At 39.7% G+C, this 26,152-nt stretch overlaps 1 protein-coding gene across 4 annotated transcripts in view; it reads left to right on the top strand.

The window, feature by feature from the left end:
* Positions 1 to 25,162, top strand: part of atxn7l1 (ataxin 7-like 1) — a 32,264-nt gene extending 7,102 nt beyond the window's left edge. Inside the window, exons 2-12 of one of the 4 annotated variants that reach the window (XM_076876204.1) lie at positions 2,527 to 2,631; positions 8,534 to 8,642; positions 9,170 to 9,368; positions 9,477 to 9,904; positions 12,364 to 12,446; positions 14,160 to 14,422; positions 15,070 to 15,280; positions 16,984 to 17,105; positions 17,653 to 18,174; positions 18,477 to 18,729; positions 19,847 to 25,162. In XM_076876204.1, coding sequence (XP_076732319.1) covers positions 8,627 to 8,642; positions 9,170 to 9,368; positions 9,477 to 9,904; positions 12,364 to 12,446; positions 14,160 to 14,422; positions 15,070 to 15,280; positions 16,984 to 17,105; positions 17,653 to 18,174; positions 18,477 to 18,729; positions 19,847 to 19,864 — 2,115 coding nt within the window. In that variant the 5' untranslated portion in view covers positions 2,527 to 2,631; positions 8,534 to 8,626 and the 3' untranslated portion in view covers positions 19,865 to 25,162. Of the gene's footprint in view, positions 1 to 2,526; positions 2,632 to 8,533; positions 8,643 to 9,169; positions 9,369 to 9,476; positions 9,905 to 12,363; positions 12,447 to 14,159; positions 14,423 to 15,069; positions 15,281 to 16,983; positions 17,106 to 17,652; positions 18,175 to 18,476; positions 18,730 to 19,846 lie in introns of those variants that run through there. The other 3 variants (XM_076876205.1, XM_004560906.4, XM_004560908.4) reach the window with 3 other exon arrangements.
* The last annotated feature ends 990 nt before the right edge of the window (positions 25,163 to 26,152 follow it).

The following is a 26,152-nucleotide window of genomic DNA, read 5'->3' as shown; positions in this document are numbered from 1 at the left end:
TTAAGCAAAAATGCATGTATATGTTTAACATAATAATATAATTGCAACATTCAGGGCGAGGAAGAATGTGACACTAGCCAGCAATGAAACCCACATGCACCACCTGCACATAACATATAGTGTATAATATGGCCTTCCGTGACCTTAAATAACCTTGTCTTTTATACATCTCTCGCACACACACACACACACACACAGACTCTGATATGTATTAAGTAGGGCTGGGTATCGTCACTCATTTCTAGAATCGATTCGATCCACGATTCAATTTGATTCGATTCGATTTGATTCGATTCAATTTGAATCGGGGAAATTTTGCCTCAGACAGTCAGAAATATTATAATTCAGATCATGCATCAGTACATTTCTATATTTTTATATCTATAAAAAGAAAGCTGACACATTATCAAAGGTGTAAGCATCACAGCAGATGCCTTTGTGTCAAAGTAGCTGAGGATAAAACACAGAAAAACATGAAGGTGATTTTCCTGGCCTGCGATTTTATAAAAATATTCTGTAGTAGATCGAAAACGAAAGAAAACTATTAATGAACATATGAACATTACCTGATGCTGCTGAAGTGAAGCAGAGCAACGTTACAGAGGTTTTATTACAGACATAGCTAAGCGTTTTGCAATTTTGCATAATTTTAAAAAGTTTAAACTTGTTCAGTAGCGTATTGAACGGCAGACATGAGGCTTTCTTTTCGGAAGCAAGTAAAAGGAAAAAAACAGCGTCCGACAGCGCTGTAAGAACGGAGTTGTGCGTAACAAGCAAGCGAATAATGCAGAAAAAAGATTATTAGACGGGAAACTGTTCTTGAAGTACACTGAGAGAGAGCGAGAGAGAGAGCTGTGCATGTAGTGTGATTTTTATCGTGGTGGCAGCAAAACAGCAAAGGTAAGAGGGAATTCATGACGATGTTTATGTGAAGCGTAGTTTGCTGCTTCTTTTGCTGCTGGTTTAGTCAATATTGTTTGGAGAGAGATAAAACCTGCAGCTTCAGAATCAGCGCAAAAAGGGCGTAAACAGCGGCGTAAACATCAGAATCAGCGAGCTGTCGGCTCTCAGCTCGTGTCCGTGCCGTCGGGTGAGAAAGGCGACATCTCACTGATTCTGATGTTTCGGCGGGTCCGCGCTTTGTGTTTACGTCTTTGTGCAGAATCCGTGTACCTGCTCTCATTGACTGTTTTAGCTGTTTGGTGGTTGTTGAAATTTTGTGAGGTCTAACCTGAGATTCTGGCATTTCGGGCAAAATAAATTTATATTTAAAAATCGATTCAGGATTTTAATGAATCGATATCACGTTATCCAAGCGAGAATCGATTTTAATCGATAAATCAATCATCAAAACCCACCCCTAGTATTAAGCATGACATCCTGTCTGTGCTTTTCTAGATGACAACAAACTTGCTAGCAATGTAAGATCTTGACGACACTCACTGTCAGACACCCCCACTTTTAAAAAATAAATACCGGTGTGTGTGTGTGTGTGTGTGTGTGTGTGTGTGTGTGTGTGTGTGTGTGTGTGTGTGTATATATATATATATATATAATTTTTTTAATTTATTTATTTTTTCCTTTGCAACCTTACACAAACACACACATGCACATACATACATCCAACCTCTGCTGAGTGATTCTGGCTTAAGCCCCTTGCTAATAAAAAGCTCTGATTTCTGACAGCGGAGCTTTTTTTTAGGTACAGATAGATTAGCTTCTCAAAGCTTAGCCAGAAGAGATAATAGATGTTTTCCATTGGACATATATGGGGGAGAGGGATTCTCAATATTTAATTTAATCTTCAACTTTCCCTGAGGGGGTGGGGTGTAACCTACAGTGTTTTGTTCTAGCTAGTGTGTTTGAAGGTCTGTCTGTGTAGTAATTAGAAAAGACACTAATTATCCATGTGCCTGTGGTAGATTGTTGGTTTTGGTAGTAAAAATTAGATAATTAGTATTTGGTCCGAAGATGCATATTTTAAAGCCTCATATAGTATTGAAGTCTAAAGATGATATTAAACACAATATCACTAAATGTGTACATAAACATTTCACATTTAATTAATCAAACTAGGGTTTTTTTCCTAACAAATAAAATAAATTGTAAAGATTTGTTCCTTTTTGTCTTGTGGCTTTTGAAATTGTGATTTTTTTTTTTTTTTTTTTTTTTTTTTTACTATTTAATATAAATTGTAAAGGTATTCCCATTATTAGCCAATAGTCATGATGACTGACCTGTAGAAGGCATGAGACTTCTACTCTTTCCATTGGATTGGAATGTGCCAGGCAATGGGAGGTTTGTGTTTGAGGTTTCTGTTAAGATGAAGCTGATGACAAGTGATTGTTCAGCTCAAGTGTCTCTAAATATCCTGCGTGTAACAATCCTGACTTTATGTTTATTATTTTTATATACATCCCTGTTCTGCCAAAATATGTCATATTCAGTTGCTGTCTATGTGTCTGTTCCCTCTGCCTGCTTCTGTCATTCTATAATTGTGGCACCTACTTTTCCTGTCTCTTTCAGAGATGCTTGTCTACAGCCAGTGCCCAGCACTGGAGGATTTTTCTCTTGTTGTCTGCCATGTCTGCAGTAAGGTGGTCACTCCTCAGGGCATTCTCACACACTATGGTAAGCCACACACATACACAAACCCCTTAAGGCAAACTACACGGACATAAAACTTCAGGGCATAATCATACACTTGACTAAGTTGCACGCACACGCTTGGGAGTATGGTGTTGTCCCACAAGAAGCCCGAAACAAACGTATGCATACATGGATACGCACACAGAGCGGTTTAGATCAATAAGTAAATTCTGTGAATCCCTGCAAGGCACTTTCAAACATGACCTCCCTGCTACTTTCCCTCTGTGCAAATAGACATCATACAGTTTTGCCCTCTAACACTCAGCAGATGGATCAAAGCTATGATACACTAAATTATTTACAGAAACTGTGTATATGCATTTTTATCTAAAACAATAGGCACATGCACAAAAGATTTAATGGACATGAAGTGAGTGTCTGGATCCAGACCATGATGCATACATCATATGTATCATAGCAACATGACGTATATACTGTGCTAAGCTGCATATGCTTCTTGCACAGGCAGGAAGCATGCGACCATAGCATGTGGTCGCTATGGAGACTGCAGCCCAATGAGAGTAGCTCACAAAGTTGCTCAGTTGTTGTTATATTTATTAAATTAGATAGATAGATAGAACTTTATTAATCCCCCAGTAGGTTCCTCCGGGTAATTCAGTTTCCAGTAGCAGAACACTGACAGGAATTTGCATAGTAAATTAACTGTTGAAACTAACAAATTGAAAATAATTGTTAGTCTATTTTTTTTAAAACATTCTTGTTTGTTCAGACCTCATTGGCCCCTCACAATGTCCAACTACCTCTTGTTTGTTTTTGATTGTGGCTCTACTGAGCTCGCTCACATCTGCCCGTGAGCTGCTGCTTCCTTCTAGCCTGAGCTTTCTGTTTGTGCGGAAAGTGTGTGTGTGTGGGGGGCATGGTCACACTTAATATACACACACATACACTAACACACTTATTTCTTCCTATGAGTAGAGAGGCCTGTGAAGTTTCATGCACACACGCATTCTCACTTTCTGGTTCTCAGCAGAAAGAGGTCAGTGGTATTGTGAGACACACATGCACACACTCTCTCACAGACTCCTGGCAGCCAGTGTTGTTTTGTCCCTGCTCCTGCCCCCTGCAGGCCCCCTCCTCTCTCTCATTGGCAGCATTTCTACTTGCTGACACACACACACGGTCGGGTGACAACAGGTCTGAAGCACACTCGTGCACACACACAAAAACACAACACACAGTCGAGAGTGGGAATCTCCTGAGAGCTCCCCTATAAAACAAAGTGATCCTCCAGGCCACAATACCATAATAGTCAGGCACCAAGCAGACCAGCAGGGCAGTTCACATACTGACTAGTTGGAGACTCTGGTTTTTGAGGAATTCAGTGTGGATTTCATCATGTACTTTTATAGGTCACTGCAAAACTAAAACTAAGTCTTCCAGTTCAGTTACTGTAGTTGAGTCGCTTGCTGCATACCTAAATAAGCTTTATATACACAACTGCTGTGTGTCATGGCATGAAAAATCCTCTTCCTGACCTCTGTTGAGTAGATTGCCTCTAGGAGCTCACGCTGTCAGGATATTCTTATGATATTTTATGCATTTCCTCCCATTGTTGTAGATCCTAATCATGTCACTGCAGCATCCTCACAAGCACAGTGCCATTGTTCCCTGCCGGGGATTCTGCTTTAAATGTTTTGACCCTGTAGTAGTATCTTTTTTAGTCATCGCAGTTGCCTTGTATTTGATTTTGTGTGTATCCATCGTGGGATTAACTTTCATGCTTGACCTGTATATCAAAACGGCACTAAGGCCTTACATAAACCGAAATGCATGCACGTGCACACACACACTCATGCACAGAGAACGAGGAGGGGATTGGCTGCCTCAGGGGTCAGTGGCTCCTAGTTATACATGCCCAGTTTGCTGCTCATTTCTGATGTGTTTGAAGAGATAACTTAAAGCTAGAACGCACACTGAATGCATTTAAATATGCAGAGTCTTGTGTGCTAAAAGGTTAACATATACTTTCTTTTATACATCAGAGGCTTGCTCTGTTTAGTGGATTTGTTTATTTAAATCTCCTTAGAGTAAAGCAAGCATGTATATTCTTAGCATAAATGGCCCAGTGGGATATCAGCTAAATCCCTTACTCTGGCAGTGTTAGCAGCATGTTCACTCCAGTGAGTTTGTAAAGACAAAAATGTGCAAGGAAACAATATTTAATGCTTGTGAGTGAATCTTAAAGCTTTTCATAACCAGATCACGATGTTCATATGAACCCTTCCCAATGAAAAAAGTATGATTTCATAACTTTAGTCTTATAATCTTATAAATGTTATCTCTACAGTGTCTGTGGGCAATAGACGATATTTTGGCAACGACACTTGATTATCTTTGATCATGTGCCGATAAAAGTGCACGTGAACAGCAAAAAGGAAACACATGGATGGGAAAATAATGGCGTTATCTGATTGTTTATCTGCATTCATAGTTTGGCTCTAAGCAATAACCTCCACGTGGAACAGGAAGTAAGTCTGGGCTAGATTATTTGTTGTCTCTGGTATGCCCTGCCAGTAATGCCACTATCATTAGCTGATTGATGACTATATTATGGTAATTATAGTTGTATAGTGTTTCTAACAGCATTTAATTTGTACCTCTGAGTCTTGAAAAGCATTCGAAACTACAAAATGCAAGAGTCACAACTACTTTAGTAACAAATGAGCTGTGCTTTTGAAGCCACGTCCCTAAATAAATCAGGTCTCCACAGTATGTTCAGATATTTCTTTTAATGCTCATTTCCTACCGTTTCCTCTCTTCACTCTTCTGAGCGTCTGTATTCTAACCTTGCTCCTGCTTGTGCCCTGCTGTGTGTGCTTTTGTGTGTCTGAGTGAGTTGAGTGCATGATGAAAAGGTTCATGTTGTTTCTGTTGGTTGCTTTACTCGCTTTCCAACTTTTCTCTGTAGTGGGGAATTAATTGAGCAGCAGATCACAACCATTTCTACCTTTAACAAGTGTTTTGGCCGCTTCTGTGTTTGACGTTGTTGTTGTTAAAATGTGCATTCTCGGGCTGTGGCGCACATGTTATTTGGCTGATGTTGGAAAGTTTTGCCCTTAACCACAGATTTTCTGTTGAGTTTCGTTCACGCCACAGTTGTGGTATTGTTATTGTGGCTTGGCTGTATGCATGCTGTTAGCTGAGGTATGGGCCAATTAAAATGCCAACTGATAGTGTACATCTGAGGAAGTGTCTTCACATTTAAAATTTTTTTTTTTTGTCTGCACTTTAGAGAAGAGAAGGACATGGCTTTGATATATTTTTTAACATCATCTCAGATGCTAACAGAGACTTTTCTCAACAGTGAAGAGTTTTTCTATATACATATCTGTAGATACAGAAAGTGATAACCCCCCCCATAGCTGAAGGGCCCATTAGTGAGCAATTGACTTACCTCTTAATGCAAGAGAGAAGTGGCTCCCAATTTTTTTTATATTTACAGAATAAAAAATGTACATGAGTGTCTAACTGGCTGCAGTACTTAGTGTAGCAGTTAAGGTACTTTAATGCTGCTTCGCTACAATAAGAAGTAGAAGTTTAAAGTATAAAATGAACTTAAAAAAATCTAATGAGACAAGTAGCGCAACATTATGATAGCTAACTTAAATCATTCTTTGAAAACCAGCAGTGCAATCTAAGCTTTGGAACTGCAGAAAATCATGCTCCATTTTTCTCTTCCTGTTAAACATAGAGGATGTGGCTGTCTCATTTGTAAAAGCTTCTGTTTGTAATGTCAGGAGTCAATGTGAGAACGGGCTTGGTGTGTCTGTCCAGGAGGCAGATAAACTACAGGACTGATTTAAATTTTTAATCTAGAGGTAAAACTTGGCATATGTTAAATATACAAAACACTTGTTTGTCCATCTTCGAAGACAGACACTTGATCGTGTGCTGAAAAAATGTTCAGCTGTGGCATGTTCACCAGAATATTTGTTCCACAGTGATATTTTTTTTCCTCCCAGGTTAGGCATCAGTCTATTTTTGTTGTTGTCGTTGTTGTTTCGTTGTTTTTTTCAGACTCTGTTTAGGGTTCAGATCAGCATCGACAATAAGAAATCTTTCCATCACTTGCTGTGACACTCAGTCTTTCTCACTGCTCTTTTCTTGTGTATTACTATGACAACCCATAACTTTGAGCTGCTGTTACCACTCTCTGATGCAATATAACTTTGTATCCATCATGCTTACTGCTTGTGATTGTGATATGTTTGAAACCATGCAAGTTCAGCCTCTGGTAGATGAAATATTTTAAAAATATCCTTTAAAAAAAAAAAAGGAAGTGTTTCTTCAGTATGTCAGTCTGTCCGTATTCCTGGGAACTTCTTCAGTAGGGGTATTTTTGGAAACATGCTCTGTATACATCCATAATGCCTTTTTTAAAATTCACTGTTTATCCCAAACAACTTGCTCTTTTTAAAATTCCAAGTCCACTGCCTTTGACTCCAGCACACTCTGAGAATCTTCATCTGTATTTCAGATTTTTCTCATGCCATTCCTCTCTCTACTTCTATTCCCTGCTCCTCTGTCAGTGTAAACAAACCCAGCTGAGCTCTGAGAACTTGTATTTCCTCATCATCAGCTGGCTCCTCCCACAGGATGAGTCAAGAGCCTATCAGCAGCCGTTGGGGCTCTCTGCATTGCCATAACAACCAGCAGGTTGAGAGTGTAGTAGGGAGGGTGCCCTTGTGGTCGAGTGGCTTAGTGACCTTGCCTGAGCACTCGCCCATGTATTGTACGGTAACTTAGTGTTATTAACTCCTAACTGACTCCTTACTCCCTGGATGAGTTCTGATATATAAGATATAAAATATATATATGAGGCTGTTCTGGGGAGGGAAAAGTTGATCATTATGTCACATACAGCTATAAAAGATTTTAAAAGTCTTGCAACATTTTGTTAAGAATTATTTTTAAGTTCTATATCAGGTTATTTTGTTGTCTTATCATGAGCAAAAGCTATTTGTATAATAAAGCAAATAAAATATAGTATACACATTGTATAAACCAGTCGAATCACAGAGTATTGGGGGTGTGTGGCTTGGCTGAATAATCACAAGAAATCTGATATCATATTTCTTCAGATTTCTTTTACCTTTTTCATTCCTGGGAAAATAATACAATGCCTAAATCGGAGAGTAACCCTGAATTAGACACAATTTTTTCCCATCTATTTCTGCAGCGCAGCCTCATCGAACCGTACAGTGGAGTTAACTACTTAATATAATGTAAAATAATGAGAGATTTAATGTGCAAAGTTTGCACTGTTGTAGGTGCATACCTGTGAATGTGTCGCTGGACTTTGATCCTAGTACTCTGAAGACAGCTGCCTCTGTGGAGGTCTGCCTCCACTGGCTTATTTACACACCTGCCACACGCACACACACCCACACATGCAAATTATGCTCTCACAAAGTAATGATAAAATATTTCGCGGATGCCTGACTTTTGAAAACTTTATATTTGCCTCCACATCCGTGCCTCTGCACAGTAGTGTTTGCAAATGCGTATGAACAGGTATAGTTTCAGCTATTTAACAATGCTAGTGTTCATTTTTGATAAGCAGAAGGTAATGAGTCAAGTCACAGTAAAGCCTGCCAGTGATGGGATCTCAAACTATTGTCATCCCAAAATTAACATCAGCTTTTCTCCAGCTTATCTTTGAGCGAAGTCTTGCAGATGTTGGTTAACTTTAGTTAGCTCACTTGTAGAAGTGACGTGCCTTAAGGGAAACAGAAAAAGAGGATGGCATTCCACCTAATTTGTATACTCTACTAGCTATCCAAAGCGCTGTTTTACTGTTTCTGTCTTTTCCCTGCCTTGTGCTCAGTGCTCACGATATATTCAATCCTCTGTTTTCATTCAGGTAGCTGGGATATAGTTTCCCTGTGAGACAGACACAGAGACAGTCCTGGACCACACACCCCCACTCCCCCACCCACCCTGATCCCACAAAGACATGCATAGCAAAAACCGTAAGTGTGAGCTCCTCTCCTCCGTGTTTCCTCCCTGCTGCTTTGTGATTTACTCCCGTCTATGTTTCCTTCTGTGTTCTCAGCATCTTACTTTTTTCCAACTCGTGTATTCTGATCAGATCTGGGTCAAAAATATTGTAATTGTTGGCTCTTGTGGTGGGGTGTGGGGGGGTCGGGGGTCATCACGAAAAGGACACTTCAGATGGTGTCAGGCATACTGCTAATTAGAGAAAAGCATCCTTTAGTTGATTGGAAATTTCTTTTTGTGGAGAAGTTTAGCCACAGATTTGCTCTCCCCTGTGTTACAACATAGCCATCTGGCAACTAAGCAGAGTAGAGTTGGTTTAAAAAGACTCGGTGCTAATTGAAGGCAAGTCACACTAGCAGTGCATGCTCTTGTTGGTCTGTCTTGATTGTCATAATGTGTCAAATTTGATTGTCAAATTATTTTTATTATTCATATTTTTGTCATGCATGAATAAGAGCTTTTTTCTTTCTTTCTTTCTTTTGGGCTTGATCTGTTTTAGAGAAGCAGCACAGCTCCCCAGTCCCCTCCAGGAGTCCTTTTTTGGCCATGAAGCCCAAAGCATCCACAGTGCCTCCCGCTGTGGCTCCCAGTCCTGGGGAGACACTGGCGTTCAGGATACCTAAAGATTACCCTCACTCCCGCTTCAGCAAGGCTCCACTTGCTGTGTACCCGCCCAAGGGGGCGCGGAACAAGACCTGGTGCGTGCACAATACGATAACATTGTTACTAAGTCCGATGAAATCCCACATTTTATTCATTAATTGCAAAAAAAAGTTGTCTGCAACTCTCTTCCCACTATTCTCCAGCGTGTCGCTGCCAGTCGTAAGCCTGGAGAAGATGCCGTGCCTAAGCCGAGGCGACTCAGCGACACACGTGCGCCTCACATCTTCCTCTTCCTCCCCTTCCTCGCATAAGCCTTCATCCCTCACTACCCAGGCCTCCCAGCGATCGAGTGAAAAGCTCACAAATGGTCGTGGCAGCAGCGGACCATCCACGCCGCGATCCATCACGCCTCCATCTTCTCTAGATAAGCGGCCCAGTCCAGCTCGCTCCCCGCTGGACAGAAGGGCGGCGTCAACGCCGTCTCCCTCCCCGCTGGATCGGAAATCCTCCCTGTCACCCTCACCTTCTCACCGAGCTGTTGCTCTCCCAGCTTTGCCATCAGTGTCACCGTTGGAGAAGAAGCAACAGAATGGAACTAAGACTCCCTCCAGGAGTCACAAAAGACTTTCAGGTTAGCACTTTCTTTCTTTTTTTTTCATTTTTTTAGGAAGGGGGGGGGAATCCAGCAGAAGTCTTACTGCATGTGTGTTTCACTGTGACATATTGAGTCATTTTCCTTCCTGCCTTTTTTATGGTTGATTTAGGATTTCAGTCCATCAGCCTGCAGCTCAAGAAACTGATTCTTGACGCTTTAGACGATTGACATTCCTGTGCTGCAAGAGTTACATAATTCAGCCTTTGCCCATTTAATTCCTACTGAGCTTTACATTAGAATTCCTACATTACCGCACACTTGCACCCAGATAAGCTCGTGCACTTTTTCCTCAGTATTCTTTTGACAGCTTCCAGCCTGAGTGTTTAGCGGCACACTGGTCAGCAGCGTGTGAAACTGTGAGCTTCGGAATTGGTCAGACACCTCCCTACATTTAATGGATTTCTCTCTCCTTTATTTTTTCCTTTCTTGTTATTCACTGCTTGCCTGCCGATCTCAGCTTTCTTACTAATTCTCACTCCCAAACTTTTTTACTTTCATATTCACATTTATGCGCAAGTTAACTGACTGGATCATTCTGTATAAGAAGGGGTGAAAACACATGTGGCTGTAAAGTTAAAGATTTCCTATTGATATTTCAGGGTTTGGGTTTTTTTTTTTGTGTCGCATCTCTCTATGCTGCTTTTCCTTCTCTTCCTCTTTTCCTGTCACTAGTCTTTCTCTCAGTTTGCACCGAGTGCCTCTATGCTCTGAGCCTCTGATTTACACCCTCTAATTCACGAGCTCTTACTGCCAAAAAGCTGCTTGTCTTCTTGAGAGATTTTCCCCACCTCCTGTGCGTCTACATTTTTTTTTTTTTCCATCCTCTCACTCTACACCGCCTGCCTCTCAACCTCCTTGTTTCCTCCTCTCTCTCTTTCACAAGCTCATGCTCTATCCTAATTTTTATTTCGCAGGCTCCCGGCTGCATCTTTTTCTCTCTGCACGTCACTCGTCTTGTTTCTTGCTCTTCTTGACCTTCTGCTTTTGGTGTTGTTTGGTTTGTCTTGCTCAGGTTCTGTTCACAGCGATCATCTTCCTTTCTCTGTCTCGCTTTCTCTCTCTCTCACTTCTTTTTATCAAGTTTGTAAGAACTGAGGGAGCGTGCATGTGAGTTTGTTTATGTCTGAGTGCGTGTTTGTTGCTCTGGATATATCCACTGGAGCTGCTGTCTCATACTGCAAACACAGAACGATTACAGGGATTATAGGAAAGGCCAGCACAAGATTACAGCCCTGTGATAGTAACACTGTTCAAGATAACCTGCTGACTGGAGGCTGCTGTTTATTTGCAAGTCTGTGTGGAGGAAAGGTCTGTCTGTCTGCAAATGTAGGCCGAGTAGAGAACTAACTGCCTTTTCTGTCTTTTTTTTTCTTTCTAAATGTCAAACCCAACTTAAATAGTTAGGTTTGACATTTCAAGTTGACAAATAATAGAACACTAATTGAAAGGCTGATTTAAATTTATTAATTCCAAAAATAAAATTCTGTTTTGCAATTCAAGACTCACGCGCTCATCAATTAAGCATATCTGTGTAATTGATGCCATTAACAAGTAAAATCATTTGTCGGGTACTTTTTTGTGTGTGTGTGTGTTGTGTCTCTAATGTTGTCATCCCAGGCACACTGCTTTTTGTTTTTGAAGGGCTGCCAGTCAGAGAAAGTTGACTTCAAAGGTGAGGAGCCAAATCAGCTATTTTGGCTGTAATAATAAGAATGAAACCAGAGAGAAAATTAGTATAATTAACTTTTTGGACATCAAGTGGGTAAACAACAAAGACAGAGACTGTTAAAATGTTAAAACTCAAGCCAGAAGAAACTGCTGTTATGATAAGGAGATGAGTCTTCATCATAACTGGCAGCCCCTCACAAACTACATATATGTATTTCATCCACTCTTACTAGAGTCATTTCATCATATACATTTTAATATTATTCCTACAACATACATCAGAGACTCGGGTAAGAAATTGGCCTTAAATTTTAGGGGTGGAGATCATTAACAAGTGCAAATTTTCCCCTCTGGATACAGTTCGTTAAGGCTGGAGAGCGTGTGCTCGGCTGTCAGTCACTAGTGACTCTTGTAAGGCTGACAGCATGTCGTGTCAAGAATAATTTGTCACAGTATGAAGAGTCTTCCTTTTGTTTGGTTTTTTTTGTTTGATTCTGGAAGGACTGCTAATAATGTCACATAGACTGGTGCTATTAGAGGAGCCTCAGACCACAACTGAATGATCAAATGAACATGAATCAACATGTGAACAGACAAATGTGAGCGAGGACGCGAGTGAACTGCTGTCTCAGAAGAGGAAAATTGATTTGCTCGTGGTGTTGCAGCGCTCCCACTCCCATCAAATGTGATTTGATACTCGAAGGAAGGAAGGAAGAAATTACCAGATGACTCTAGTGTGTGTTTCTGTGTTGTGTTTGTTTTTGCAGGGAGAGTGTTTGATCCCAACAAGCACTGCGGAGTGCAGGACCCCGAGACCAAACGACCCTGCACACGGTCTCTCACCTGCAAGGTAATGCAAATAAAGGCACAAGTGCAGGGTTACCCACACTCTCAACCTCTGCGTGCTTTCTGTGGAGATAATAGTAACGTCTGACCCTCCTGCTCTTTGTCTGACCACAATTTCTGAGAGTAATAGCGTTAAAGGGCACATTAATGTCGCTACTGAAAGACGCCGACCACAGCTATGATCATATCTAGCTCTCTGGCTGCCTCTCTTGTGTGTACACCCGTTCTCAGTTAATGCTGGGGTAGCATTGCTGAGGCATTACAGGGCCTACACTTCCCCTGATGAGGTAATTATAGATGTTGGATGAGGCTAAAACATCTTAAGAAGTAATACTCTATTTTACTGCCCTATAATTACCTCTGCTGAGCTTTACTAATCACTGCAAACTGGTTAAGTAATTAAAGATGTATCAGGCTAATTTGTTGCCATTTTTTCATGTGGGAGTGGTTTGTCAAAGTAATCTTGTTCAGATCTACTATGTCCAGCATCGCTAGACACATAGCATTTTGTCTTGATAAGCTAGAGGGCAGATTGCCAAACTATCCACAAAACAAACCAAAAAAACACCAAACATATTTACAACATGTAAAATTTAATATCGATGGTTTTGTGCTGTTTGTGAAGCATCCGAGGCTTTAAAAATTTGTGAATGTGTCCAGTATGGGCTGATGAGTCACTGGAGCTCATTTCAGATCAATGATGGCTATCTTGTCAGCGTTACAAAAAATAATGTTAAAATGGATTTTAATGTTGTCACACTCAGGCAATTGGCAAATAAACTCTCACACAATGTGAGAATGTAATCAAACTGTTGATCAGAGGGACATTGGCTTTTAACCAGGCAGCTCAGTGTCAGCTATCTGGAGGCAGGAATGTCACATGTCTAATCTGGAATAATCTAATCAGGAATAAATAGGCATGTTTATGGACATTTTCTGATGTTAGAGTCCTGATTTCAGGTCAGGATGAAGCTTTGGGTGACAAGGAAGAGGATGAGGTGGAGATGGGGGAGGAAAGTGCAGTGGTCATCGTGGATCTTTAAATTAAAATTAACTTATATTTGACACTTGTCAGTGTTCAGATTTCCCCTTTCTTTCTGAATTCAGCATTACTTCAAACTTCAGAAAACCCTAATATATCACCATAATTTCGACTAGCACGCCAAACACTGGCATCTTGTTCAGTTTTTAAAAGTTTTATTTTCTTTCAAATGTGTATTCAATAGTCAGGATAGTTAGAAATGTGATACATAAACCTTTGGGACCTTGTGGTTAAAGATGCACAGACCTTGGCTGCTCCCTTTGAATAAGTGCAGGAAGTATTTTTCTTTCCAAACGCAGGCCTGGCAGTCTAAAGCAACCTCTCTGCCTTGTTTGGTAAATATCTATTGGAAAACCAAATGTTTGATGGCTGGTTACCTTCCAAAGTACCTGGAACGGTATATAGGCACAGGTAATATTTACCCGTGTTTGTGTGGTGTGACGTAGACACATACAGTGTGAGGTTATGGAAACTATCATGAAACCAAAGAGTCGTGTCTTGAGCCTCTCTCAATGCAGCATTCAATCCCAGTGAAGTGTGTTTGTGGTACTGTCTGTTCTTCACAGATCAATATTTTCATTTACAAAGTCTCTCTGGAAATAACCCAGTATTTCTAAACGGTCAGAGGAATAAAATAATTGTTTTGTTTTGGTTTTTTTTTTTCATTTGCTGCAGACTCACTCTTTAACCCACCGGCGGGCTGTCCCTGGCCGAAGGAAACATTTTGACATCCTCCTGGCTGAACACAAGGGGCGGGCGAAGGAGAAGGATGGAGTGAAAGAAAAGGATAAGGACAAGGACGGAGCGCAGGGAGGGAAGGAAGGCTCCAGCCAGAGTATTATATCTAAAGAGAGCTCGTCTCCCAGCAAGTCTCACTGCCCCAATGGACGACCTCTCTCCACATTGAAGCTGCGGCTGGCAAATGCACACATACCAAGGTACAAAGGATGTGAAAAGTATTAAATATGCAAATAATAAAAGCTTTAGGACTCTAATCAGCTTTAAAAATGAGGAGTGTGTTTCAGGAGCATTGTATATTATAATGCCTACTTTATATAGTTTTCTATGTACTTCTGCCATTTTTATGTTGTTAAACTTTGGCTACTGAAGTTAAACTGCTCTTTTAGAGAAAGGGAATGCTTTCTAAACAGAAATAATGGCTTATTTATTTTAGTCTTAAGTATGTTTACTTGTCATTTTGAGAAGATTGTGTTCACTTGCATACTTGAGCATTTTTTCTTCAGACAGATGCACCCTTTTCCACCAGGGGATGCTATAGACACAGTTTGCTAGAAGTGAGCAAGCAGAAAAATCACCCTATGTCAAATTGTTGTGAAAAACGTATATCCTGTTTCTATTTAGAGCACAAAACCCTTCTTTAAAAATGAACTTATTTGGAGTTTGCTTCCTTTTTCCTTCTTTCTTTGTTTACACTCTTCGTCTTCTGCATTCACATTTAAATTTCCCTTTCACGGCTCCTGTTCTGTCTCTTTTCTTTAATTTTTGTTTTTCTGTCCCATATGTTTCCAGTTCTTTAATCCTTAACCCACTTTGTCTCATTACTTTATTCACCCCTTTGTCCCAGGGTTCCAGGAGGCTCCTCCACTTCCACCTCAGGTCCTCTGCTCACGGTAGCATCTCCTGTCCAGGCCCCTAACCCAGAACCAGCTCCCCACAGCTGGGTGACCGCTGCTGGAGAAAGCAGTCGACTTTCCAGCGACGAGGGCGATGCAGATCCAGAGGATGCTGACAGACCTGCTGTTCACTACTCCAGTCATCACCCGCAGCCTTTAGGGGTAAAATAGAAGGACCCAGTAATGCTGCACTATCATGCATTTTCTTATTCCATAACCTCAGGGCGTTCAGTAACCAATTCACAAAAGTTTTAGTCATCCTATCTCCTATTTTATCCCTGCAGGGTCTGCTTTTATATGTCATTTAGCGGAAATATTTTTGTTCCAGTTCAGCCTCAGGTGTAGCTTAATAGTATGTGTTAAAGGAAAAGTTTGCTATTTTGGAAAAGAGATTGTGATCTATGTTAAATGGTTGATCTCACACTCTTACCCAGTTTGTATTATCCTTAAAGCTAGAGCAATCAGCCAGCGTGAAGCAGGGGTCTCAAACTCACGGCCCACGTCACCACTATGTGGGTCCCATATATTGACGTGAAGAAATATAATGTTATTTGGCCCTTGAAGTTTAGGGAATTTGTTTGTTGTTGAGTGCAGTGTTGAAATAGGTTCTTTTAAAAGCAAAAAGTTATTTAATATGAAGGCAATATGAGCAGACAGTACAAACATGATGAGCGAATGGCTGTGTTAGTTCAGGGAGAGAGTTATTTGTAAAGAAAACAATTTTGAGTTTTTTCTTGTTATACAATATTTGAAATAAAAAAAAAAAAACAAAACACTACATTTTTGGAAATATTTGTGGGTGTTTTCTCCAATTAGGTGACAGTGCCAGCAGTAGCCCGCAACTCATTTAAGTTTGAGACCCCTGGCATAAAGATTAGAAATAAGACCTTTAAATAAAGTGTGTTGCCATTTTTTTGCACCACCGTTTTTGTACAGGCGCACATGCAGGTTGTGTATAGGCTCATTGGTAGGGAGTATTAATTTGCTGAAGTTATGCTGACATTGGAAGTTTGCCAGGCATGTGCTTTTGTTCCTTTTAAAATGGCGAGTACTAAGTGCCCATAATATTATTAAAATATATGGAAAGCTGATGCAGACATGTTTTTTTTACTCCTAAAGTCTGCATTTTACTAAATTTAAAGAAATGCTTGATTATTATAGTTCTTCAAGTCAGAGCTCTCACTTCATAGTCAGTTTTGACCTGAGCGGTTAGATTAATGGGAGGTTCTAAAAGTTACCATTATCCATAAAAATTGTACACTGTACTGTATATTTCCTGTTAAAAGTTCCAGTTATATTTTTTATTTTCTCAAATTCTAAAAATATTTTAACATTGTTTTTCTCTTAGGCATCTGTTCTTCTTCATCTATGGCATTTTTTACATATGGACTGTTGTCTAGTTCACTTTGAGACATTACCCAACCTACGTAGACATGAAAACACAAATATCTGATGTAATTTTATCTAAAATTACATTATTTTAACACCTTTTTTAGTCTTTATGATACCTGATGGCCAGAATTCACGCCCTTCGCCCTGCCTCGAATGCGTTGTATCCAGTTAGCACCTTCGCCTAAACCAAAAGAATTATTTCCTGGATTGAGAACAAATCTGAACCAGACTGCCTCCTGCTCTGAGCTCAGTATCAGAAAGGACAACTTGGTGCAGTGTCCCAACCCAATTCCCCTGATGTTGTCCAGAGCTGATGTGTGAAAACAGCTTATCTCTTTGGTTCCATCATTTGATGCCTCTTTTACTGCTTTTTACTCCTCCACTCTTCTTCTTTTCAGAATCGTTCGCCTTGCCTCCTTTATGATTCTTTCATAACATTCTCACCTGAGCTGTCTTCTTTCTCCCTCTTACAGTTTTGCGTATTCAGCAGCAGGCTGATGGGAAGAGGCCACTATGTGTTTGACAGGCGATGGGACAGGATGAGGCTGGCACTCCAAAACATGGTGGAGAAACACCTCAACGCCCAGATGTGGAGGCGAGTGTATTCTTTGATTATTCTACTACCATATTTTGCTTAAAGGTTAATAGGTATGGGTGAGAAATGGTAAAGATGAGCAAAATGTAATGTTTTAATGGAAAGATGTGAGAGGAAGGGATGAACTCATCAGCTGTGGAAAACAGATTCAAATTCTGTTTCATTTTTTAGACGGGAAGGTTTTTTTGTTTTGTTTTTTAAACAATAGAAGGTGAAAAAAAATCACACATGAAGCCTGTAAGTTTTTAATCAAAGATCAAAACTAGCAACAATAGAGGGGAAAAAAAGAACAGGTTTGCATGCAGTTAATGATTGCACAATCACAATAGATAAATAATTTCTGAGTTTTAATCGTGGGAAGTAAAGTAAAAATAGCCGAGGAGGCTGATGAAATGAGGGGAAGACACTAAAATGAGCTTAGAAAACCATTGTTCAGTAAAATACTGCATATTGATTGTTACTTAAGGTCTTCTACAAGCTATTCTGGCAGTAAAACAACTTTATTGGTACATTTCTCTTTTGTAAGATTCTCTTCTTCATGTTTCAGGAAGGTGCCTCTGGCTGCTGAGAGCCTCCTCTCCCCATCTGGTACATCCTCCATACCTTCACATCAAGCCCCTTCTCCCACCTCTTGTCTGCTCAACTCCCTCCCCAACTCCCTCTCGTACACCGCCATGTTTCCTCAGTCTGCATCCACAGCTGGGGTGTTTAACATCCGAGACTCCCCGCAACCCCACACCCAAGTCTTCGCGCAGGGCAAAGCCCGTAACGGCACGCATAAAGCAAGTCGTCCATCCAAAGACGTGGAGGAACCCGTAGCGGGAACTAAGAAGAGAAAAAAAACGTCCTACTCTTCCTCCTCATTTTCCTCTTCTTCCTTGTTTCCCACTGTGGATAATTACAAAAGGAACGACAGGAGCTTTCATTCACAGTTACAAAGCTCGGGAGGGACAGCTGCCTCCCCAGCCAAGAAAAAGGGACTTGGTCATGGGGATAGCGAACTTTGGGGAAGCTCAGAGGGCTGGCTATCTAAAGCTGATGGCCCTCAAAGCCACATATCGCAAAACAGGTGAGTCCCCAGTAAAATGTAAAAAAAAAAAAAAAAGTTTCATTAAGAGGCCACAATTTTGAAAACTTGTAAAAACTGTACTTTGATATTTAACTTTAGAAGTAAATGTTTTATTTCCCAAAAATATTTGATTATACCTACATGTTATGCCATTAAATTCTCTTTTAGAGGATAACAAGTCATGATTGTAGTCAGAGGGAATGCAGACTTAGTTCAACATATTGTATATTCATATAACATGTAATATACTTATTGTGTATGTAGACACAACATACTGTTTTCCTTCTTTTGCTTCTCTCCAGTCGTGAACTTGGCAGCACCAGTATACCCTACTCACCTAACAGGGAACCAACCTCAGCTGCCCACCAACCAATGGCTCCTCCCACAGGACCCTTAGCTTATGGGGGAGGAGCAGAAGGGAGGAAGAGGCGAAGTCCCAGCTCCTACAGAGGAAAGGGCAACAAGCTGAGCAGACTGAGTGGGTTAGATAGCCTCTTTGGGAATGGAAGCGATAGCGGGGGGATACTAGCTTCAGGGCCTGAATCCCCAAGACAGGTAAGCAGTCATCTACTACCTGGAATATATTTTAGTGTGCTGAGTTTTGAATTCTCAAGGAAGTCTGATAGTCAGCTAAGAGCTGGTGTGTAGGAGACCTTCAGCATTTATTACAAGAAGCTCCAGTCATTGACCCATGGTCAACAGCAAAGACATACTTCACCATTCAGTGGTGAATAGATGAGCAGGTGAAGTTTGCGCAGTTGTTATGTGACCACTTAAAATCAGGTGGTCCTTGAAATAGTGAGAGATATAAGTTACAGTGATGACAGCTGAGCAAATTCAGTTCCATCTTGTTTTTGAATGACAGTAGATGCAGTTTTGTGCAAAAGCACAAAAGAAGTGTCAGGCCTAAAAACTCTCTACAACATCTGAGCAGTGTCTGAAAGTCATGTCCTTAAGAAACAGGAAAAACAAAAACCCAGCAAAGGCCTGACACAGGACCCGAGAGATGCATTTGGCTCTTCAGTTGATCCACCTCTTGTTCACTGAAGCCTCATCTGAAATGGTCTCACTGGAAGGGCTGCCTTGTTAGAATTATACAACTTGTTTTTTTGTCTTATATACAGCATTACATATTCAAGTGTTTTGCAAATATTTCAATTCATTGCTGTACCTCTTTCCCATTTTCCTAAAATAAAATAATATGAATAAAGGTAAAAAAGGTATGAGGGGTGGTTCAATACTCTGTATGCGTGGTCAAAATTTTGTTTATTCTAATTATTTTCAGAAATTGGGAGACCCACCAGTTTAGGTGATGTTCTCCGTAAATCTGAGTGTCACGCCTATGTTTGTCACTCTTTGATGCATTAGACTTGGATTTTGGTTCATTGTCCTGAGGGGATGATCCTAGACTTTTCCTCTACCACTGTCACCGCCTCTACTAAAACATAAACTGTTGCAGATTTTGATTAATGAACAAAAGTTGCAAGCTAATAAGTGATTTTTAAATATATGCTTATTATTAAATGGATATCATCATTAGCTCTCAAGAATGAATGACTGTGTTGTGCAAATAAATTAATAAATTACAAATTAAACTTCCATCTGCTGTGAAACTGCTGCTTTACAGGCAAGAAATTAAAATCACTTGACAAGTGTGCGTTTTTCTCCACAGGCCAAGTTGCATCACTGACAGAAACCTGTTTAATGGACAGAATGTTGGGCAGCTGTTCAGGCCACCACCGTTTGTGACCTTTGACCTCACCGCTCTTCCAGCACCAATCAGACTGCTTCATCATGTCACATCTGTTTTATCCAAAAACAGTTCAGTTCACCTGCTGTGACAGCGGGACTCTGAAGTCTTTGCCCACAGTTGGCTGGCAGTGGCTTCCACCACTTATCCCTCAGTACGGATCATTTTGATGGAAAGCTGCTCCGCGCCGTTGTGGTCTTTACAGAACAGGATTTCAAAAACCTTTTATCCTCCTGATAAGGGAATTTTAAGGCACTGTTAATGACACCACCACTGTTGACTTTTGCAGGGGGATAACCAGAGTTTATTTTCAGAAATCTGAGTGGAAAGATAACTGTGATTTCTTTGGGGGAGTTTGATGTTTAAAGGACCTACTGACACGACTACTGTAGGACTCAGACTTCAGCTATGCCACCTCAGTGGCTCCACCCCTTTTTTTGTGTTTCTCTATTTTTTATTTGTATTTTTTTTCTTTTCCTTTTGCTTTAAAAAGAGATGAGCTGGGTTTTATCCAGCATTTACCTCTTCTTTAACCTCTTTCTTTCTGTACCAAACAACTTTGTCCATTTCTCTATTTACTGTCCCCCTGCCCCCCAATGCTCCCTGCTCATCCCAGCATGCCTGTGTTCAAAGTGCACTTACTGCCCTCAGTTCACCTTCCTTCCTTGTTCGCTGATTCCAGAGCCATCTCCAGCAGTGCCACACAAGAACCTGTTCAGACAAGGGAAGAAGAAGACATCTGTGTTACCAACAACGCTACATCAATGCATTGTATTTCAATATAGGAAGAAGTCAGATTTAACTTAAGAATGTTTTTGTATTTTTCTCCCCTTCGTCCTGGTTTAAACATTGCAAGAAACTCCTGGACTTGCATCCAAAAATGGAATTATTGTTATTAATATTAAGGTGTTGGATGGCGCTTTTTTTGTATAATAATTTATCATTCTTTTGTTTTTGTTTTTGACCTTTGAGGGTTTGAGGTTTTTTTTTTTCAGCAAAAAAAAAAAGATTTCTATGTCATTTTGAAGAAATGTTGAAAGTATTATTATAGTTCATATTATTAAAAATGTGTACATATCTGTTCTTATTTTTGTATTTATTCATAATTGTCCCCTTTTCCCAATTATGAGGTAGGAGAGAGGGTATTTTTTAGCTTTCCTGTCTCTTTGTCTCTGTTTATTAACGATAATGAGCTCGGCCTGGTTTCTCAAAACATTCAATAATTAGATCGTTAGTTAATAATCACACAAACCAATTTGAGCCATGGCTGCTGTCTATGTTTACTGTCATCAATAGGAAACAACACATCCTTTTTCTGTTCTTTTTAAATTTCTAATATTAGTTTTAAATAATTATTGTAGTCTGACAGAAATCTTGATCTCTGAAACTTTAGAACCATATCCCACATGTTGTTTCTCATACTACAAATTATGTGTATACACTTTAGATGCAGTACTGTGCAAGCATTTAAGGCTCTAAAAGGAAAGTGAAGTAGTCTGGTTCTACTGTGTTCTCGTTTAGATCCTCCTTTGTCCTGTCAGGAGATAATAAGCCCAGAGGTCACAATTATTTCATAATTATTTCTTACTATTCTGACAAAAGGCTGGTTAGGTTTTGTTTTGTGAAACCAGGCCCTTATTTGTATTTTCATATAAAGGGGCACCATTTTCCCAATTTCCTGTGGGTTCACCCTTTTTCATACTTCTTCCAGTGTTCAAAACTATAGCTATATTTTTAAACTATCTTTATCTTCCAAGGCCGGTCGGCCTCATCTCAGTGCGATTACGCTTGGTTTGTTGTGTTATGTCGAGTCAGAACTGGGTCAAAATGTATCCGCTTGCTTCACAGCTGCCCAGCTCAAGCTAGGTACCGTTTCTTCTCCGGTAGCTCTGTAGTCATTCCTTTTGAGCCCTCGGTGTCTTTTATTAGATGCAGCATCAGGTGTAAAAAAGCAGTGCTGATTTAAAAAGACAACACTTACATTTAAAGGGAAACTATATGCTTTTGTTTTCTATAGCACTGTGTGCCACAGGTTAAAGGTTTAAAGTGTTACAAAGTTTAACTGAGGATGTCAAAAAAGTCGATCAGAAAATGTGAAGAGATTTTTCTTATTTCAAAGGGGATCTCCTGTGCTTGCTTCCATTAATAATTCAAAATAATTCAGATTTTCCTCATATTGACTTTTAGCTCCTCCCTTTGAGCCAGTTTTCATTTGATTGGTGGCCCTTCCCAACTGCATAAGTAGAAAAAAAAACTGTCTAAAATGGATTATATCAGTCTAAGGCTCAAACTTTTGGCTTACAAAGATTACTTGTTAATACTAGACTTTGACAGCTAATGGAGAAAGGCATAACGGGTCCCTTTTGAAGTGCAGCAGATGTCGTAATGGGTCAAAAAACAAACGGCATAAACCTTTAAAATGTCAGAGAAGTACCCCCCTCTTTCATTCATTGCTGCTGACGATAGAGCTAACGTAACTGAAAGCATTTAAATTTGCTGTTTAGCAGAAATGCACTCGCCTGGTACTTGCCAACTGCTTCAGTGGAAACTAACTCTTTTTGGACTCATTGGTTGTTTTGTTTAAGCACTAATGATGATTGAATTGTACATAATCATTTGTATTTGTGTTACGTTTTTCCAAGTACTCAAAGTGCTTCCCATGACTGTCCATCAGCGCGTGAGATTGTCTACCAGTTTAGATCAGTTTAATAGAACCTGCATGGTAGGCTTTGTTTCGCTGTATATACACATGGTTTAACTGGGTACTGGCTGTGTACAGTTAAATGGCTAACATCCCTTTTATGACAAGATAAACAAATCTTTTAATTTTTCTTCAGTTTTCTTTGCTGTGCTCACACGTTTAAATCAACAGACAACAACAACCTGAGTTACTGGTTGAAGAAATAGAAATGGGAAGTTACGGTCTGTTGCAGCTAAAATGAAGACAAGGCTCATGGTTGCTGATTTCAGAGCAGTGGTATATTGTCTTTGCTGTTAAAGTTTGTTTTGTTTTTTTAAACCCTCCCTGTTTCTTTTCTTTCTTTCTTTTTTCCTGTTTTGCACTTTGTCATTTTGCCCAGATCTTTAATTACTTTCTATTTATATAAATATTTTAGATATTAAAAAAAATCTTTATATTTGTGATAGTGTTTCTGGCAACTCCATTAAAAGAAGATGAAGAGGATATTGTTGGTCAGTTGGCCCCCTAAACCAGCGCACTGTTGTTATTATCCAATCCAAACTGTGGTGAATGTTGAATGTCTGAAAAATGCCTTGTTAAGATTTTGGGGGTTTTATTCAGTCTTACTGCAGTTGTTTTAGAAAATTGATTTTCCACCAATACAACTTAACACATGCCACATGCTGTAAAAAAAAGGAAAAAAAAAAAAGGTCCTGTATCCAAGCTTTTATTAAATGATTGAAAGTGGATTTGTGTTGTTTGTAAATCAAATTTGCAGCTTTTGAATTGTAAAGCTTTGTTTTTTACCTTCTGAAAGTATCTCTCCTTATCGTTGATGTCTGACATATTTTTGAATTGCTGGAGGCGAGCAAATGCCTCTTATGTGGTTACCGGCATTTCACAAGGAAGCTTTTTATATTTTGTAAAGTGCAACATTTTGGTACATTTTAATGCTTTTATCTTACCAGGTCAATCTGTAACTGTACAGCATAACTGTTTTCTTTCTGTCTTGCAATGTTTAACTTTTTAAATATGTAGCAGCAGTAATGGTAATTATAGGAATCAGCTTACCACTTTAGTCCATCTGAACAGTTTTACGTACAAAGATCTATCCCACTGAATGGGATGATCTCCCGATCTTGTTGTCTGTGTGTTGTCTTTTCATGAAATTTCATGACAAATTATCAGATAAGTTGCCTTTACTGTTATTTACTGTTCTATGACTTTCCAATTAGCCTAGGCTTTTTGTTTAGGCAAGTATAAGAACCAGCTCCAAAAAAAGTTGACTAACTAAAAGAGAATTAATGCAAGTGATTGCCTTACTGTTTTCACAAGTTAAATAATTTATTACATGCTGTGAAGTTGTGAAAAACAAACTAGACCCCCTTTCTGGTTTCACATATCAGGATATCTTTTACATTAACAGATTCTAAAATGGTTTAAATACAACCACAGTTGATATCTTTCACCCTTCACGGTTATTTTACATTAACTGAGAGCTTGAACTTTCAGCCTTTCTGTTGTAGGTTTTCTGCTGTGCTTGGATTCATTGTCATGTAGCATGATGATGTTTCACCCAAGCTTTAGCTATAAGACAAATGACCTCTCATTTCACTTTAGAATAATTTGGTGCACAGAGTTGTTCATGGTTGGCTCAATGACTGCAAAAAATCCCAGTCATGTGGCCCGAATCATCTCCCTTACACCACCATGCTTCACAGTCAGTATGAGGTGTTCGTGCTGTTACGCTTTGTTTTTCTACAAATGTTGTGTTATTCATTATGGCCAAACATCTGCACTTTGATCTTGTCTGTCCGAACGACATTGTTCCAGAAGTCTAGTCTTTCAGAAGTCATACTGCCGTGTTCTTTTTAGAGAGAAGAGGCTTTCTCCTGGCAGCACTTCCAAACAAGCCAAACCTGTACAGCCTTTTTCTAATTGTACTGGCATTAACTTTAACCTTTAACATGGTCTCAGGTGAAGCTCTTGAGTTTTGTGCCCTGACCTTGGGGGGAATTTGTTTGGATGTCTACTCCTGGGAAGGTTGGCAACTGTCTTGAATGTCTTGCATTTGTGAATAATCTTTCTCACTGTAGAATGATGGACCTCAAATATTTGGAAATGTTCTTCCAACTCTTTCCAGACTGATGGGTAGCAACAATTGATTTTCTTTGCATTGTGTTAACATACACCTGAGTGATTCAGGTTCATTTGATTACAGCACCTGGTTGTTTCTTACCTCCTTCACTCCTTCACTGAAAGGAGTGAAGGTGTACTTAGTTCTTCAACCACTATTTCCTAATTTATGAAATATATAGACAGTGTAATATGTCATGTTTTCTACATCCTCTGAAGTTGTATTTACCTAATTTTGAGACCTGATAAGGACCTGATTATTTTTATTATGCCCTGATAGGTCATACTTCTCATATGACTGTATTTACTATTTGACTGTAATTTATCAGCTTAGGAAATCAACTTAAATGTTAGTTATTTTATTAAGTGTCTTGTTTAATTTGCGATACACTGCCACAAAAGCAGTAAATGATGTAACTATACCTTCTCAAGTACTGCGATTAATGAAGTTGCAGCCATTACTTATGAGCATGGCCTTGCATTATGTTAAAAGATGACTCATTCGTGATAAACATCAGAAAGACTGCTTGAAACTCATTTTAGCGATCTTCCGTCTTTACAGAGCAAAGCAGCACTCTGCATACGCCTGAGCGTGGTAGTCAGTAACCCAGGTAGCCCATGGCTAATGGTGTTATAGCTATAGCTTCTAATTTAAAGGTTCCTAAAGCATAACCTATGAAACTAAACTGTCAACACAGAACAACACAGAATGATGCTAGCATAATTAAAAACTAACTTTAACAATTTTCTACAGCAAACCTGAACCATCACCAACACCTCACTCTGCTCACTACAGGCCAAGCACTATTGGATAAGTGCAGACTAACATCAAAGAAATAAGCGGCCTGAAAATGTATGTTTAAATAGAGCTTATTTAACCTATAACATATTTCAAGTTTATCAAAAGCAATCAGTTCCATAAAGTAAGTATAAGATTGGAAAAGAAAACCACACACATGTGTAGCGCTGTGCCTACAACACAAAAAGCCTCACAAAGGTACTACTGTGGTTTCCAACATTTTTTACCCTATCACCTGTTATTACACAAGTCCAGTTGAATTGCCTGACCATCCAACCTCTATCAAAGCTTTCCATTTCTACAAAGGACTGTAACAGCAGCCACATTAACAGTTCTGTGTATTTTAATTAGATCCTCTTGGACTAACAGAAAAGGGCTCTTCAGGACAAACACGATGTCGACTGTGACTCAGAAGCTTCTTCTCCAGACCACCGGGGTTTACTTTCCAGGTCAAGGCCTAACCCTAAGGATTGATGACACAAAACGCTACAGAACAGTCACCTCTGCTGGCAAGCGAATGGAATCCACAGACTAATTTTGTGGACAGCACAACTAAAGCATAACAAAAGATCACGCCATGCTTGTTGCGAGGGAAAAGCAAATTCTTTATTTG

The sequence above is a fragment of the Maylandia zebra genome, linkage group LG17 (genome assembly GCF_041146795.1).
Source record: "Maylandia zebra isolate NMK-2024a linkage group LG17, Mzebra_GT3a, whole genome shotgun sequence".
Classification (NCBI taxonomy): Eukaryota; Metazoa; Chordata; class Actinopteri; order Cichliformes; family Cichlidae; genus Maylandia; species Maylandia zebra.
Note: the sequence above shows the minus strand (reverse complement) of the source record. Positions and strands in the feature narration are given on the sequence as shown.